The sequence below is a fragment of the Phoxinus phoxinus genome (assembly GCF_949152265.1).
Source record: "Phoxinus phoxinus genome assembly, chromosome: 9".
NCBI classification, from domain to species: domain Eukaryota; kingdom Metazoa; phylum Chordata; class Actinopteri; order Cypriniformes; family Leuciscidae; genus Phoxinus; species Phoxinus phoxinus.
Window position 1 is genome coordinate 10312400 of NC_136884.1, and position 17278 is coordinate 10329677.

Genomic DNA, 17278 nt, shown 5'->3' on the forward strand with positions numbered 1-17278 from the left:
GTATATTGATACTAGTATAGTAATGATATGATACTAGTTAATTTAATCAAATAATGATGATATATATTATATATATATATATAATGATTTTATATATATATATATATATATATATATATATATATATATATATATATATATATATATATATATATAATTCTGGGGATTTTTCAATTACCAATGCTAGTGGTTTTTGATTAATTCATAATGTTTCTAAAGGTAACTCTTCCATCTCCTTTATAAATGGTGCTTATTCATGAGTCTGTAGACGTTGGTGTCATAATGTTGCATTAGTGGAATCTGTTGTAGCTTTGGGCAAGCTGGCTGGAGAATCCCTAGTGAAGCCACAGGATTTGAATTTTATTTAAAACATGATTTAGTGCAGTTACTCCAGGCTACTCTCTCTCTCATATTGAAATGAATTCTCTGCTGCGTCGCCCTGGTTGCTCTGTGCAGGCTGTGTGAAGCTCTGGCTGGCAGCCTGATTGTGTTGGGCCACTGATACAGCTCACCTTGGCATCCTTCATTATCGTGGGTGGCTCGGTGTCCTCTCTGATGCCATTAATGGTACTTCTGGTAAGCGTTAGTTAAGGTAGTGCTGATCATTTTTTGTGCTAAAATATGCCAAAGAGGACAATTAAGGTGCAAGGCGGCATTTATTGCCGAACTGTGATTGCTTGTAAGTTGCTATCATCTGGATTTTTTTTCTTCTTTTTTTTCAGTTAATGGCTTTACAGGGCATCAGTGCCTTGTGCTGCCCTGGCTGGCTAAGCACATCTCTTTCTCTATCCTTATCATCTCAACCTCACTATTAGCAGAAACTAATGTTGGATAATAATTTCTCCCTTTTTTTTTTTTTTTTTTGCATAAATTAAATTACCGGTAAGCATAATTCCGACTCAAAATCTTTTAGGCATTTTATTTTTCAGGATTTTTCCTCCAATTATATTTCACATTAGATTCTAATTACTTTGTACAAATTGCCTTGTAACAGTAATCTGTTTCTTTTATAATTAAAATCAGCATAAATCATAAAACAAATGCTGCTTTTAGGTTAAAAATATGATGTACAAATACCGTAGTTAGAAGTAATATGTCGTTATTTTAATGAGAATGGAGTTTATTTTGGCATTACACTAATGAGAACTTGTTGGGACATTGCAGTGAACCTCAAATGTCTTAAAATATGCCTTATTTACTGTAGGCAAATTGTAATTCATTTTATTAAGTCTTTAGTAATTCAGATTTTGATTTAAGAATGAAATGTGAACCAGGCTTGTTCTTGACAGGTTGTGTGATTCACCCTAAAACAGACACTGTAATGTGCATATGGAAGTTTAGTAGTGTGCAGTGAACATAGAAGTTTTATTTTATTTTTATTTTTAAAGTGAACAGAACTTTACTGAGTGCTCATAGAAGTTTAGTTGAGTTTTTAGTTTAGTGCATAGTGCACACCGAAGTTTAGTTTTTAGTTTAGTTTGCTGCGCACATAAGAGTTTGGTTTTCCAAAAAGTGTTCGTAGAGCAGAATGGAGCACTTTATTGAATAAAGAAAGCATGCTACTTTTTTGCTGTAAAACCCATGTGTTTTACAGCACATAATGTATGGATTCCGTTGCAGCCGTTTTTTTTCTTTGTTAAATAGATCAGGTTGTCCACTGCCAGTGTTCACAGCATAATCTGATTCATGTAAATGTACACTGTTCTCCCCCACCCTGGATTGTGTTGTAATACTCCCAAATAATTTACATTTTACTCAGACATGAAGAAAATGAGGGAATGTTCAAGGAAACCGAAAAGATGGGAAGGAAATCTAACAGTCAGAGGAGACTATGAGGAGAAAAAAAATCCATTACGTGTGATGTTACTGTTTCACTCACGGCAGCCGAATTGGGTGAAATGATATTAGTTGTGTTGTAATGTGATTTCTGCGATGTGTGAATATGAGATTCTAATGGATTTGAGGACATTACAGCAGTCTTTATCTCTAGTATTTATTCCTGCTGGTTGCAAATGTAATTTACTAAGTATGAGGCATCAGTGGGGTTCTGCTTTATGCTCGGCAGGAGAGAGAGAGAGAGAGAGAGAGAGAGGGAGAGGAGAACCGGGGCGATTCTTCAGGGGGGAAATGCCATAACAGATGGTTATTGAGAGAGCTGGGGACATTTCAGATGCTGGAGAACTTACTTTGGTCTTGAGTGGAAAGAATAAGAGTGTGTGCGAGACTTGAAATGGAGTCTTTTCTTTGATGAAGAGCCATCAGAAGTCTTTGTTTTACAGGCCACATGGATCCCAGGTGCTGGGAGTCTGGGCAGCAAGATTTTTCCAATCAAACCAGGCAGACGACTGACAAGATCAAGATTGTTCTCTTTCAGTTTTTCTCCCTCTCACTCGCGCTCTCTTTTCACAGTGTTGCGGCAGAATATCTGCCATATTTGACTTTCGTTTTCATTTAGCTATGAATTGAGATTCATCAGATGAGCTCCTTTCATTTTCGTGCTCTTTTGGAAATGGAACGTATGTGAAGCCAATTTGAAAGAACGAGAAGACTCTCATTACAGAGAGTCACCCTACCCATAATGCCTTGCACTTAAAGAGTTCCCATACAGAACTTCACTTTTTCTTTTTTTTTACTCAAATCAAAGATCAAAATGAAACATAATAAAGAACGAAGAGAAGCATGTTGCAGTGTACCCAGTTGATTTCATTTATTTACATCCAACTACATCCAAGCGTTTGTCGTCATCCATCATGTTGCAAACACATGATACTAAAATGTAACTCTGATGAGAGAAAATCTATTCTTGATTAATATATTCCTGCTCATTGCAAAATGTTTCAATTATGATTCTCAGTGTCAGACTATGCATGCCAGTAGCAGAGGTAAAGAAATGCAAAGTTTTAAATGCAAGAAGCTTTTTTTAATAGTCAACATCAAATTGGCATTCACAAGCAATATGATGTCTGTAATTTTATGTAGTTTCGAGTGAAATAGGATATTCAGCATGAAACATATTTCGACAAGACTTGATTTTATCATCCACGGCCATCCATTTATTTATTAAAATGGACAAACACACTGTGCACTGTGTGTGTGTGCACTAAATATTGTAATATAATAACTGTTTTTAATGTACTATTTTTAAGCAGATATTTTTTTATATATCTGCTTAAAAATTATATAATGCTGACAGATCATGACCTAGTCAATCATGATTTACCCAAAAGTCATCATCATTGCCAGAGTTCTTTTCGTTTGTCTCATTTATGATCTTTAAAAGCACAATGCAAACTCTGATTGATATTTTTGTGCTTTGCTTGTTTACCACCTGCTGCTTGCCATAATATTTATATAGCATTCTCCAGCAAACACACTTCATCACTCACATAGACACTAATCACAGTGAGAGTACTGTCACGTATCACTGCTTTCTCCATCCATTCACGCGCACATTTCACTTCCTCTTGTTCCCAGTAGCCACAACTCCTGGTAGCCTGTGTTTCTCATTGATCTGGATTAGAACGGAGGAGAGCGCCGACAATCACACAGTGTCGCCCTCGGCAAAACTACCCAACTAGTTCAAGTCTCGCTCAAGGTTATTCCCTCATTCCAGAACCTCTCCGCATGTGCTCTCCAGGCCTTCGAAGATAGACGGCTTCGCATTCCAGCGGGAGGGTCACCTGACCTCATCCGCTTCCACCACATGCTCTACAGCCGCCTGCGTACCTGTGAACGTCTGCACCCCGCATACCTGCGAAAGCCAGACACGCCACTTATTTGCACGCTAATGTGAATCATATATATGACAGCTCGAAGCAGAGGTGATCTCGCCGGTCACAATTGAATCTCGCCCTGCGAAATATGAACCTTATTATTTTGCCTCAAGCAACAGCACATTCGATGATTGACTCGCCTCTTTCCGATGGAAAAAAACGCCACTGAATGCGATTTTAATAGGTCGCTTTTTTGAGCGGCTTCTTCTGAATTTAACCAAATCTTCTAGCTGCCCTCTGCCCCCCATGTGACCAAACAACACGGTATTTGTTTCAGAGCACTCAGATTCCCTCCCCCCCGCTCTGGCCCTCTTACTTCATTGTTTTCTTTTCACATCCAATCAACCGCCGGTACACCTCAAACCATTTCAATATACCACTCGTGCAGATATACGGCAGCAAATGCCTGCCGGGGGAATAACGCTCCGGCTTAGAAGAGAGGGAATTTGTTAAAAAGAGTTGTGGAGTGCGAAACTAAAGCGAGGGTGGTAAATATGATTTAGTGTTTTATTCCAATTTTGCAAATGGCTTCGTGAGCGCTATAAGACCAATAGTGACTCGTAGATTGGTTTCCGTTTTAAGTGCACCTGTGGGTGATGGAAGGAAAGGAAAGCATCCCATATTCCTATCAGAATGATCCCGGCGCTCAGTTCTCAGAGCTACGGAGCGACGCTGTAATGCAGTACAGTGTTGCGCAGCTTTAAGAGTCCATTGTATGATCTGACCACTATAATGATCTATTGCAGGGGTCGCTGGCAGATAACAGCTACCCTTACATGCTTTAAAGCCCCTTATCTGGCTCTGCTCTGCAATACATCCTCTGGTCTGGTGTGAGAAAGCACTTATTTTTAGTCTTGGTGTCTGCTGCAATGCAGTGTAGGGTCTTGGAGGGTGTTAAGTGTAGTTATGTACTGTAGTTTCTCTCTCTCTGTCTCTGAAAGGAAAGGACAGTTGCGTTTAGTGTCTGGGGTCTGTAGCAGTTTACACTTACTTTAGTGAGCCATACTGAATCATTCACTATCAATGTCCACAAAAGCTGTTTAAATGGCTTGACAGTTGAAAAGAAAGTTCTGTTCCATCTCTTGTTTATCAAAGAGCAAGAGTGTAAAGCCAGGGCTCTAGACTGTGTCTGAAATGGTCTAAAAAAATGAAAATTCATGATAATTTAATATCTTTTTAATATTGCAATGATGGCTGTCTGGAAAACTTTGTGCTTCCATCATGGCTATTATGATTTGATTCTTTTTAATGAGTCACAAAGTTACAAAGTGGTGTCAAACTTGCTGTGACTACGTTCACACTGTCAGTTTCTGGGATTGACAACCACATATACTTACTGGTGTGAGTCTAGAAATGCCCTTTTCACGAACTAACTTATAGTAGCGTCTGGAATACTGTTGTCTGTACGTAGAACACAAAATTGACGGAAGCAACTCCGTTCCTGTGTGTGTCCTTCAGATGACACACAGCTCCGTTGCTGTAAAGCCGGGAACACACTTAACGAATGTAATGCCGATTATGAATGTAATTTGATACTTACGACTGATCATCCCAAAACGCTCAGTCAGTCGGTGTTTAAAATCTGCTCCAGTCGTTGGAAACAGTCAAGTGTAATATTTGTCATATTTACAGTCATATTTGTAAGTGTGTTCAGTCCAGTCTAAGAATGAAGAATGCTTCAGCTAGTCGTTAAGTGTGTCCCTGGCATAAGTTACCGAAATCAAACACATGAAAACACGCAACACACAGTAGTAGACGCGTGTTTGTGCAGCGCAAAGCGGCTCTCGCGCACTGTTATGACATGACAGGCAACTAGTTGCCTAATTGGGTTTAGTTCACACAGTGCGGGTTTTCCAAGAATGCGATTGTGAGTCCTGAAGATTTACGGGTGTGAGTTTGGTTCTAGAATGCGGTTGTCACCGTCAATAACCATACTGTGTGTGAACGGGACCGTTTTAAGGTAACACTGCATTATGCTACTGTGTGAATATATACTCGCTCTGTGAATCATTCAGGGCTGTTAGCGTGTTTACATCAGACTCCTTCAGTTAATCATTTATTGTTTATATCAAAAAGATTTACGGAATTGTCTCAAAATTGCCGTGACTTCACGGTTCACAGTTAACTCCCTCACTGAGTCATTTTTGGTTATGTCTGATTCGAAATGAACCAGGAACCATAACTTATAATTAAAGACAACAGAGCTTTGTTGCAATAAATGGTATTTAAATGGTATTTGTTGCAATAAATGGTATTTAAAAGAAGCATTGTAATGTTTTACAAAAATATTATTGGTCAGTGTTTAGCATGGTGAGGTCCATTTGCAATTTTGAATCAAGTGCAACTGAAATTTTGTTTGGTTGTAAAACTAATGTGGGTGATATCGAATCATAATCAACATAATATTTAGATTACCGTAATCCGAAATGAATTTTAATTCAATTCAATTCATCATTTCAAAGCAGCTTTACAGAAAATCCATATTACGATTTATAGATAGACTAATTGAAAAAGTAATTGCCCCTTGGGGGACATACTGTAAATATAATGAAGGTGAAGTTGATTTAGAGTGGTCTAGTATCAGAGGTATAGGCTAACTGTCTAAGTTATGTATTTCAGAAATTTACATATGTACATATATTTTAGAAACCAATGGCTCTCTAGGTTTTTTTTCTTTCTTTCTTCAGTTAGGAGGAGCCATGAAAGGAATAGTTTAACTAGAAATAATGTTTCAATCCTGAATGCCTTTCTTTTTCTCTCTCCGTAAAACACAGATGGAGACCTTTTGACTGTAGCTGTAACCTGCTGTACTGTAGCTTGGTTATGAATGCGCATATAAACATACTTATCGCTGCCTGTAGTTGCCTGTAATGTGTGAACGACGACGGATGTTAGTAGAGGGCATTATTTGGGCTGCAAAGCAGTGCTAACGTCCTCCTGCCAAAAATCCTATGTTTGTACACCAACACCAGACGAGGTGTTCCTGAGCACACGCTTTCTAAAAGTTCAGCCAATCCTCCACGGAGAGCATTTCTTGGGCTCACGTGTTGGTTTGGTCTCTTCTGTCACCTCCGAGGATCAGCCTTCACTGTTTTCCACGGCCGACCCATAAATCATAAAGCTGGCCCTGGGCCGCGCTCTTTGGCGAAGCCTCTGTGATTTAATTAAGTCCTTCTCCTTCACAGAGCCCCGAGGAGCTGGAACACGGGAGCGCTTACCGGGTTCTTTCAGTAGGAGACGCCGAGCTCTAATTGAAGGCGCTCTAAAGTGCTTGGAGTCTGGTTCGCAAACTGAGATGCGATGATGACCTGCTCGCGCTATTGGCTTCATAAAACTCCTGAACCCCCTCTTGCACTGTTTAGTGAGCATTCGCAGCCTCTATTAAGAGGGAAGTTGAAACGGGCCCTAGCGATTCAGCCATTTTGTGGCCTGAAAGGGAGCTTGATTAGGCCAGATCCCGAGGGGGGTTGAATTGTTAAGCCGGTAGTGTGTCAATCAACACTTCTCGCCCTTTTAACCGCACAATCACTTGCCTTCCCTCCCTTTTTCTGGCTCGTACTCTCACACACGCTGTTATCGCCTTGTGCGTGATGCCGCTCGCCCATGCAGGGTCCCATTAAAGGCAATAATGCAGGCCACTCCCAACTCCTGCTCTAATGGCTCAATTTGCAGAGTTTCCTCCCTCGCTCACACCACGCAGGGTAATAACAGTCCTCCGCTGCTCTGAAAACAAATGCTTTCAGAGGCAAAAAGACTGACAGGTTATTATCCAGTCCAGATGTGTGGTGAGCTGCTTGGGGAGGCAGTGATGTGCGTTTGTAAAGGCCACATTAAGCATTCAGAGGTGGAATAATGTAGTGTGTTTTTTTCTGATTGTCAACATCTACAGTTGGCAAACAGAATGTTTAAGCAAATACCACAAACGACGATGGATTTAAAAATTTTTTATTGAAAGCACCTAATAGATCAGTTCTCGGCATCTCCAAAAAGCCAAGCCCATGTTGATTCTCGTTTTATTACATGCTCTGTCACGTTCTCTTTTTGCCAGCAGAAGCTCCTTTGTTAGGTTTTTTTTTTTTTTTTTTTACAAAAATATATATCGTACAGTATACCTTTAAGCGGTATTCTTGAGATTTTTTATCCAAACTGCTTTCTTCAAAGCATTATAACAGAAAAAGGGCGCAGAGGATGAGAAACTAGGCGAAGACGGTGGGAGGGAAAGATGTTGAGAGGGAGAGGGAACGTGAAAGTGAATCAGGGAGGGTAATTTGTCAACACGGGGACATGTCAGCCAAATGAGCTGATCTCATTTCCTGTTGACTGCAGGAATCCAAGCCCCTGGTCTTCTTCGTGTGATAGATTTCACCTATTTTAATTGGCCTAAAACACCACTTTTCCCTCACATACATTTTCGCATCTCATATAGCCGAAGTGGTCGGCACCTAAACAACATTTCATAATTTCCACCAGAAATGCAGCTCATTACAAACTGCTCTCTTTGGTTTGCGGCTTTTGTTTGCGTAAATAATGATGCTGTAAGAAAGAAGAGAGGGGGAGGGGGGATACAGACAAAATTATGAGAAAGAGAAGGATGGAGAAAAGTGAACTTCTTTGAGAATCTGCCAGTGTATGGGGTTCGCTCTCGGATTTCCGCCTCCATGTGTTTTAATTAGCGTGCCGGTCCTTTGGTTTCCAATAAGGCATTTCTGTCCTACACATATTGCACTACCTTAAGTGAGAGTGTGTGTGTGTGTGCATGTGTGTAAGATCTGCAGCAGACAGCAGGAGGTCTCGGAGCTAGTGGGTGTATGTGTGGGTTGGCCACATTCATTTACCTCACCGCTGTCTTTGTAGGAACGCAAAGAAAGCTAAATACATCGCACGGCGAAGTCGGTTTCAATAGTAACCCAGTAAATGCAATCTTAATGCTTTTTAAAGACAGTTTCCCTTCATTAAGGAGGCTGGAGAACTGACTGCACACATACTGTATGTACAGAGAGAACTGACACACTGCCATCTAGTGGTGTGTTTTTTTTTTTTTGTGGTTTGCTCTTCATGCTCATTTAAAAATAGTCTTTACATAGATTTAACCATGTGAGACCTATAGAATTAAACTCTCTTTTTTGACTAATACATTATTGGATTTTTAATTGAATGAGGCATCAGCTATTAAAAACCTTCTTTTGAAGTGATATTATATTGAAATAAAACAAATTAATTATGGTCTATAAATTCCATAAAATCATCCCACACAGCAATATTTTTTTACGATCATTGAAAGGTGACTTTTCATTGTCGTTGTGGTGAATATCCTCTGCTTGTTATATTATGACAAGGTTAAAAATGCTGATAAAATAATATAAAAGGTAGGCTTTGTTGTTTGTGTGGCTGTTGTTTAGGTTTACAAATTTTACTGGAATGAAAATACATATGATCGTAAAAACATGCTGAAGGCAGGGCAGATGTGAAATGAAAATATTAGGTTTCTTATATAATTAAAGTTTTTTATTGAATAAATGATGTTATGCTGGTTAATTAATTGTACATATTTGCTAAAAATATTTACTGAGGAAAACAACAAAGTATTCTAAAAGTTGCTTTCAGTATATATTATGTATATATATATATATATATTTTTTTTTAATGTCCATATTATTGAGCATAAATCTATTACTGGCCTACAGTCCCCAGCAATCCATTTTGCAGAGTCCGTCACCGTTTTCTTTTTTTCTTTTTTATGATAGATGGACTTTCTTTTTCAAGTTCAACTATTTTTCAACCAAATGCATTTTTTTAGTTTTGCACTCCGAGATAATTTTGGGCTGCTTTGCGTTTCAGGGTTACTTAGTAGCATAATATACACTACCATTCCTAAGTTTGGGGTCAATCTGATTGAAGTTTTATTTAAATTAATACTACTTTTTTTTTTTTGTATGGAAGCATTTAATTGATCAAAAGTTGCAGTAAATACATTTATAAAGTCACAAAAGATTTCTTTCAAATAAATGCTGTTCTTTTGAACTTTCTATTCATCAATGATTTATCATGAGTTTCCACAAAAATATAAAGCAGCACAACTGTTTTCAATATTGATGATAATAAGAAGAAATATTTCCTAAGCACCAAAGCAGCATATTAGAATGATTTCAGAAGGATCATGTGTAATTACTGAAAATTCAGCTTTGCATTACAGGAATAAATTACATTTTAAAATATATTAAACTAAAAACTGTTATTTTAAATTGGATGCATGGATGCATGGATGGATGCATGGATGGATGCATGGATGGATGGATGGATGGATGGATGGATGGATGGATGGATGGATGGATGGATGGATGGATGGATGGATGCATGGATGCATGGATGGATGGATGGATGGATGCATGGATGGATGGATGGATGGATGGATGCATGGATGCTAAATTAACATTGAATTCACAAAAATAATTCAAACTTTAAGAAGTGCTGAAGTTCCCTGAAGGAATCCAAAAGCCTAAAATCTGTTTAGACTTTTATGTCTAAATCTAAAATCTAGTAGAAAACCGGAAAAGTTTGTAAAGCACCCGGTGAGTCTGGCGGCTTGTACGCGTTTCGGAGTGTCAGCACTCTGTTTATATCCTCAGCGTTCTCGCTCTGATCGCATAAAGCTCTCTGTCAGTCTTCAGAAGTGAATATTACACCAGACTGCGGCATGTCCGTTACACAAGCCAACCTGCCCAGCTGCAGTGACAGACAGCAAACCTCAGGGCACTTTACTCTTATTAAAAACGACTCGGCTACACTATCCTTCATGGCCTCCCTCACCCTTCTGTTCAGTAGTCTTCAATAATACACAAATACATATTTATACTACAAGGATGGTTTAATTACTGAGCTTGTAATTGGTTTGGAGGAGAGAAGTACAGGAAGTGGTTGACATACCTTCTTTTGCACGTGTGTGTGTGTGTGTGTGTGTGTGTGTGTTCACAGGCAGGGCGCTTCTCACACAATAATCCTGTGAAGGCCTTGGGCACAGACATCTGCTTTCTAATGACAGTTAATTAGATGCTGTTGAGCGCAATCAGAGGCAGTCGGCGCTAATAAACTGGGACTCAGTGTGTGTGCAGTGTTTCTCTGTCTGTGTATGTATGCGAGAGAGTCTACAAGACGACGGCTTTGATTTAGAAGAGTCACTCTATGAGTCAGTGGTGCTTTAGACTTCAGCCAGAGGATTCAGGCCAACGCACTGCAGTGGAAAGACTACTGAAGAACTTGTGCGTTCTTATGAGTGGTTAAGTTGTTGCTATGCGATTGCTAAATTGTTTTGGTTTTTTTTACAGTGATATGCGGTTTCTAGGGTGGTTATTGCTTACAAACGGGTCTCAAATATGCACATCTACTGTAAGATTAATGCTTAGGGTTAGAGTTTATTCATATCCCTAATCCTGTGTGAGCATTAGAAGTGATCAATCTTGTGGCCACACACAGGCTAAAACCTCTGTTTATTCACAGAAGAGTTATAATCATTATTCCTAGTCTTCCGGACCCTCATCAAATGTTCATTGTGTTTCATTTCTGTTATCCTCTGGATGGATTGCGATCATCCGTCAAGGAACGGTTATGTCCCGATCACACGGCAGTAATTGTATTTCAGTGAAGAACGTAAAGGACCTCAGCTTTGATTACATGCCATAATCCCCTTATTAGCTGTGAGTTATGCTTATAGACATCTCATTCTGTACGGAGACTGTTCCTGCTCTGATCCCACATCAGTTTCATCCGCACGACGCCGACTCGTAAACACATAAACAATGCTGTTATAAAAGTCTTTCTTTCTTTCTTATCATATTAACTATTATGTTTGGCTTATTTCATAATTATCCATCCTGCACAAGTCGCATGTGTTTACATAAAAAAAATTTGTATACAAATGAATGATTGATAATTCTCATGTCACACTTTTTGTTGAAGTACATTACATCTTGTCCAAAAAATGTTTTTACTCTATTTTAATACACCCTTCAAAAATCCCTCATAGAGAATCAGAACTCTGTGACTCTCCATTGGAAATGAAGGACTTCTCTGGCCTATAGATGGTCTATCATCTGCCGGTTATCGTAAGCAGTGAAAATGTGTGGCTTAGGTGTTCAAAATTAATTTTGATTGAATGTTTACTACTAATGCACATGTTTAAGACAGTGTGATGAGCATGTGGCGTTTCTACATGAATTCCTCTGTCTGCTGTGCTGCTGTCGTAGAGAACAATGTGGCTATTTTCAGCAGGGCGTCTGGTGAGCCCATGTGACCGTGAGACTGATTGATCCACAGCACTGAGTTTTGCCTTCTTTTTTCACCCTTGGATTATCCACACTCTCTTTTTCCATCCTCCAAAGAAGTCTTCTTCATCTTGTTTTCAAACATCTCTCAGCACATTCAAGTCTGGTTACACACCCACATGCTGTTTACACATTATATGAGGAGCGCCATCTTCTCCACACCTGCCTAATGCAGCGTAACACAGATCAAACGCAAAAGAAGAGTGTGTTATTTCTTCTGTCCCAGTAAGATTCATATTTTTAATTGTGTGTGGTTCCTCTAAAGGCTAGCGGTTAAGCAGGGCTCCAGATAGCAACTACAATTTTTGTTTGATGAAGTGAAAAACGTAAAATGTGGGACAATGTTTCAAAATTATTTAGCTATTGGCGACAGTTGTGAAATATGGTTCTCAGATATCATCTTGTTGGAACAACAAACACAGAGTCGAGAACAAATTACTCTTATGAATCAATTCAGAAATGAGTCATTTAAAAAGATTCATTAAACAAATGTCAGTCAGTGAATCGTTAAGATGCATTATAGTTAGAAACGTTTTTTTGTTTTGTTATGTCTGATATGAAGCACCAAAAACTAAACATTAAAACGACCTATAATACTTAAAGTTAAGTGTCTGTGACATTATACTTCACTACTTTAAACTTGAGGTGTCTTCACAGTTAAAAAGCATCTTTTACTGTCTTTTTCCTGTAGTAAACGGTGTCTTTTGTTATTGGCTTTTTTTTACAGGCTGTTCTGTGTCTCTTCCTTTAACAGCCACTTCTGTCATGACGGTCAATGTGGTCACGCTCACGATGTCCCTGATGCGTTTTCCTTCTCTGAATTTCGGACGAAGCAAAACTCGATTAGCTGAGAGAGCCAATGAGCCTGTAGAGCAGCTGTCACCTTCCATTTACCTCATAAGATCATTGATCAGACAGACTTATGGAATGAAATATTAACACAGCAAGATGATCACATGAAGACAGCGCCCAAGATACGCTTTTGTGTGTCTCTGTGTGCACAAATATCTGTGTGTCTATTAGACGGTTGAGAGCGAAAGTAAGAGACACCATCTGGTGTGAATAATTCTTATAGAGGACATTTATATTGGTGACATAATGAAGAGGAGATTGAGCTATTATCTTTGTCTGTATTTCTAAACCATGCCAAATTATTCAAGAGGGTCCTGAGAATATAACCGTATATTATATACAGTCCCGGCTGCAGAGCTCCGCTATTATACGATACACTGCGACACCATACAATTGTCTGCACTTTTCATTCTGGAAGTTCATTTCTCATTCAAAGTGTTTGAGCTTAACCAAATGATCATTTTTGTTAATAAATTGTTATACTGATTTGGAATACATACGTTTTAAAGTTTCATTGGGTTAGGAATGAATGACGAATATCAAGATTAATTTATAGTGAGCATTAAATGACAGAAAAGGTCATCTACAGTAAATGTAAAAAATCGGATAAACGAGCATGCAGAATTAAATATCCAATATCGTCCGATACAGATCACTTCAAAATGATATGGAACCGATAAATTGTGCTTTATTAACCCTGTTTATTATTGTTACCAAGGTGATATTATTATCACTTATCTAGGACCCATGTGCATCAGTGGTTCAATCAGACAATGAAATAATTGACAATTGCCACAGGTATGACGAAAACCATGAAAAAGTTTTTAGGTTTATAGCAGTGTGTTACTTAAAGAAGTGGTAGAGTTGTTGCTTACTGAGGGCTGAGCCAGGCTTCCACTGTTAATGTCTCACACACACACATACATAAACGTGCACATGTGTGTATGGGCTCCCCTCTGCTGGGTTGACTAATTGGCTGTGCAGTGCTGAGGGAGGTGTTTAGTGTCGGGGGGTTGTGCAGCTGTAGTCTCGTAGTGATAAATCAGTGTTCCTGCTGATCTATGAGCCTCTGTCTGCTCGTACGCAACGGCCCATCCCTGCTCAACACCTGTCTTGTTCCCTCTCCGACACACATGGTGTGTGTGCAGTATTTAAGAGCCAGAAATGGTGCTCATATTTGTTTTTTATTTGTTTTGTTTTTTTAAACAAGTCTGACACCTCATTGAAAATCGGAGATTCAAAATCTAATCTAAACATGGAACGGGACCAGAAAATTATGATTTTGACATTTAAAACAAACAAACAAAAACCAGAAATTAAATTATTTTAATATACACATTATTTAAAAATCTCATATTTATTTTCTTTATCTTGTATCTCAAATTGCTATTTGCTAATAATATAACTTGAAATTTGTATTATGTAATTTTTTTTTATAAAATGCAACAATAAAAAGTGGAGATATGGTAGAAAATGATTGGGACACAATGTAGGTTGGATTCGAACCCACTTTTCCCATATCAGCACCACTGCACAATGTGCTAACCGTTAGGCCTCAGCTCTGACATGTGCAAACTTAGTCAAACCTCGCGTAGACGTGTCTCTTTTGTGTAATTCAACTTTTAAATGCATGAATGTTTCTCCAATCATTATTACATATTTGGGTCTCTACCTGTCGGGATAATATAAAGCTCGCCTGATGTTAGAGTAACAATTGCAGAAGAATAAAATAAAGCATATTTAGTTTCCTTCTGGAGTACAGCATCTGGCTCATATTCGCAATCTCATGCTTGTCATTTTCAACATCTTCAAACACACTTATATTTGATTGTGTTCAGTACTTGCTCTGCATTAAATCCATTTCAAGTTTTGCTGATGATACTTCCTATTCTATTGTTTTCTGCCTGCTGTAACTGTGAGTGAAACATAACTTCTTCATTGTGCATCAGACATTGCCACCTTGTGGAATAAAGATGAATTGCACTTCCTTTTCTTGTTGTGCAGAAAAAATATACTCACACTGTTACGCAAATCGGGTGGTTAGCGACCCTATACAATTATTACAAAAAATAATGGGAAAATAGGCATTCTTTTATAATAACATTTTCCTGTTATATTGTTTATAATGAATTTTTTTTTGCGGAATACTAAAAAGGTTGATGTCTAACTTGAATTTGAATGACGAGGAGGGTGGTGAATGATGTCCCGGGTCATGCTTTTTAAGGTTACTGAATATGACTTGTTTTCTGTGTGTCATCAGGTTCATTCAGGAGATCGAGTCTCGTATGGGTCCCGCTCAGGCCAAGCAATGTCAGCTACGCACCTTCCTCACCTACTACATCAACGACCTGTTCCTCAGCCAGGTCCGCACCGAGACCAATAAGGAGATTGAGGCTGTGACCAAAGTGTCCGACCCGCTCAAGATCCTGGCCAGCGCTGACACTATGAAAAACCTGGGAGTTCAAAGACCTCTTCTACAGGTATCTTTTTCACTTGTTTGTTTGTAAATGATCCCAAAAGAAGCTTTTTTCAGACATTTTTCAATAAATGTTTGACAATATAAGTACACACGCAATCACATACTGTATATAGAAAGATAATATTTATTTATTTCATTAGTCGATCCGTTTATTAGATTGACTGCTCAAACAGCATTTGCCTGCCGGTCAAGTGTACAAAAGCCCGGTCTGATTGTTTTCTGTGTTCTGAATTGCACCGAAGAGGAAGGTTATTTTTTTTTTCTCGTCCTGTCTCTTCTCCTTCTCTCTCCCATGAGTGTCAATAAAGGCCACCTACCCCCCTATCACCCTGCATCATAATTGGAGCTGAAATTGTGTTTGATCCTGGCTGACCTGGAATCAGCAGTTAAGTGCAGCTTATATAACACACAGCACTGCGCCTTGGTGACCAGCTGCCAGCTGTCCATCTCTCCAAGGGCTTCTTCCTGTCAGCACAGGAAGTACAACCTTTTATTGCCGTTGAGACCTCTATATGTGCTTAGTTCATCAGCAAAGGGATTTAGTACTCGCTCTTCTCACCTTTCCAGTATTTGCTTGTTATAGTTCCCATAACAACAACAAATTAAGAATCATTGTAAAATGAGAGATATTATATTGATAATTAAGTTATATTATATTATTTGAATATTTAATTTCATTATTTTAGTACTGCCCTGAAAAAGTTTTAAACAAAACCGAGGATATAGGAGCACATTTTCAGTCTTTCTACTTCAAAAAATCTAATTTAAAACAGTTATCGTTTATATGTGAAATCTACTAGCAATTTCTACGTTAAAAAATAGTTTCAAAGTAAATCCTACACTAAGTCAGTGTGACAGATATTGTCTTCTATGTTTGCCTGCATGCTTCTGTTTGTTCCTGAGTGTACGCTTGTGCAATTGTGCATGTACAACGGAGTTATTTCAATGTCTTTCTGCGTTCGGGAATCCATGATCTGGTCAATTAACTTCATGAGAAGCTCTCTTTGCAAATATATGAGGGCAAGAATGCCGTTGTGATGAGTTTTAGCGCTCTGATATCACTCAGATGAGAGCCGTTATGGTCCCCTTTTACTCTTTAAACTGAGACCTGTCATCACAAGTCTCTCCGAGTTGTGTGTTCATGTGTGTACGTACGTCTTAGCATTGCTTTCATTTTGAGAACAGTGGCAGTTCATTACAGAGGGGAAGACATCAAAAGCTCACAGCCATTTGTTTATGATTATGATTTCTCCTTAACGAGGACTGCGGCATCTTGCTAATTACCCTGCTGGGCTAATGAGCGACTCTCTGGATAGCGGGAGCTCCATAAAATGCTCTTTTGTTGTGTTTTTTTTTTTTTAGTTTTAATTACCTTAAATCAAAGGTGCTGCAGCTTTGCTCCTGACAGCCCGTGTGGCACGTCCCATCCTGGCCTTTTGCTTTGTTCTGTTGTAGAACCGTGTCATGGGTTTGTGTGTTAGAGAGACGCACTGAGGGAACGAGAGTTTGCTCTTCAAGGAGGCGTTTAATGAACTCTTTTATGAAGAGCTGCATTAGTATGTGAAGTTATTTGTGTTCTCAAGCATGTGTGTGTATTTATTTGTGTGCCTTTGAAAATTGCCTGTCAATTTTGAACTCAGCAGAGGAAAGAAAATCAGCAACAGCGTTTGGAAAGCATTTGCTTTACGTCCATCTGCATCAGGCTCCAAACTGAGCATTTGCCAAGCACTAAATGTGAGTCAAATTTGGCTTTAACGTGTAAATATAATTTTACTCAGCAAATGGCCTGTTACATTTCAAGCAAGTTTACAAGTTGTGAAACTGATGGAAAAATTTACCAAAGAAACTTCTGCCAA

At 38.7% G+C, this 17278-nt stretch overlaps 1 protein-coding gene across 1 annotated transcript in view; it reads left to right on the plus strand.

Annotated features, from left to right (window-relative positions):
* exoc4 (exocyst complex component 4) overlaps window positions 1–17278 on the plus strand; it is a 108674-nt gene that overhangs the window by 59839 nt on the left and 31557 nt on the right. Inside the window, exon 11 of the mRNA XM_079623277.1 lies at window positions 15204–15423. Coding sequence (XP_079479403.1) covers window positions 15204–15423 — 220 coding nt within the window. The remainder of the gene's footprint in view (window positions 1–15203; window positions 15424–17278) is intronic.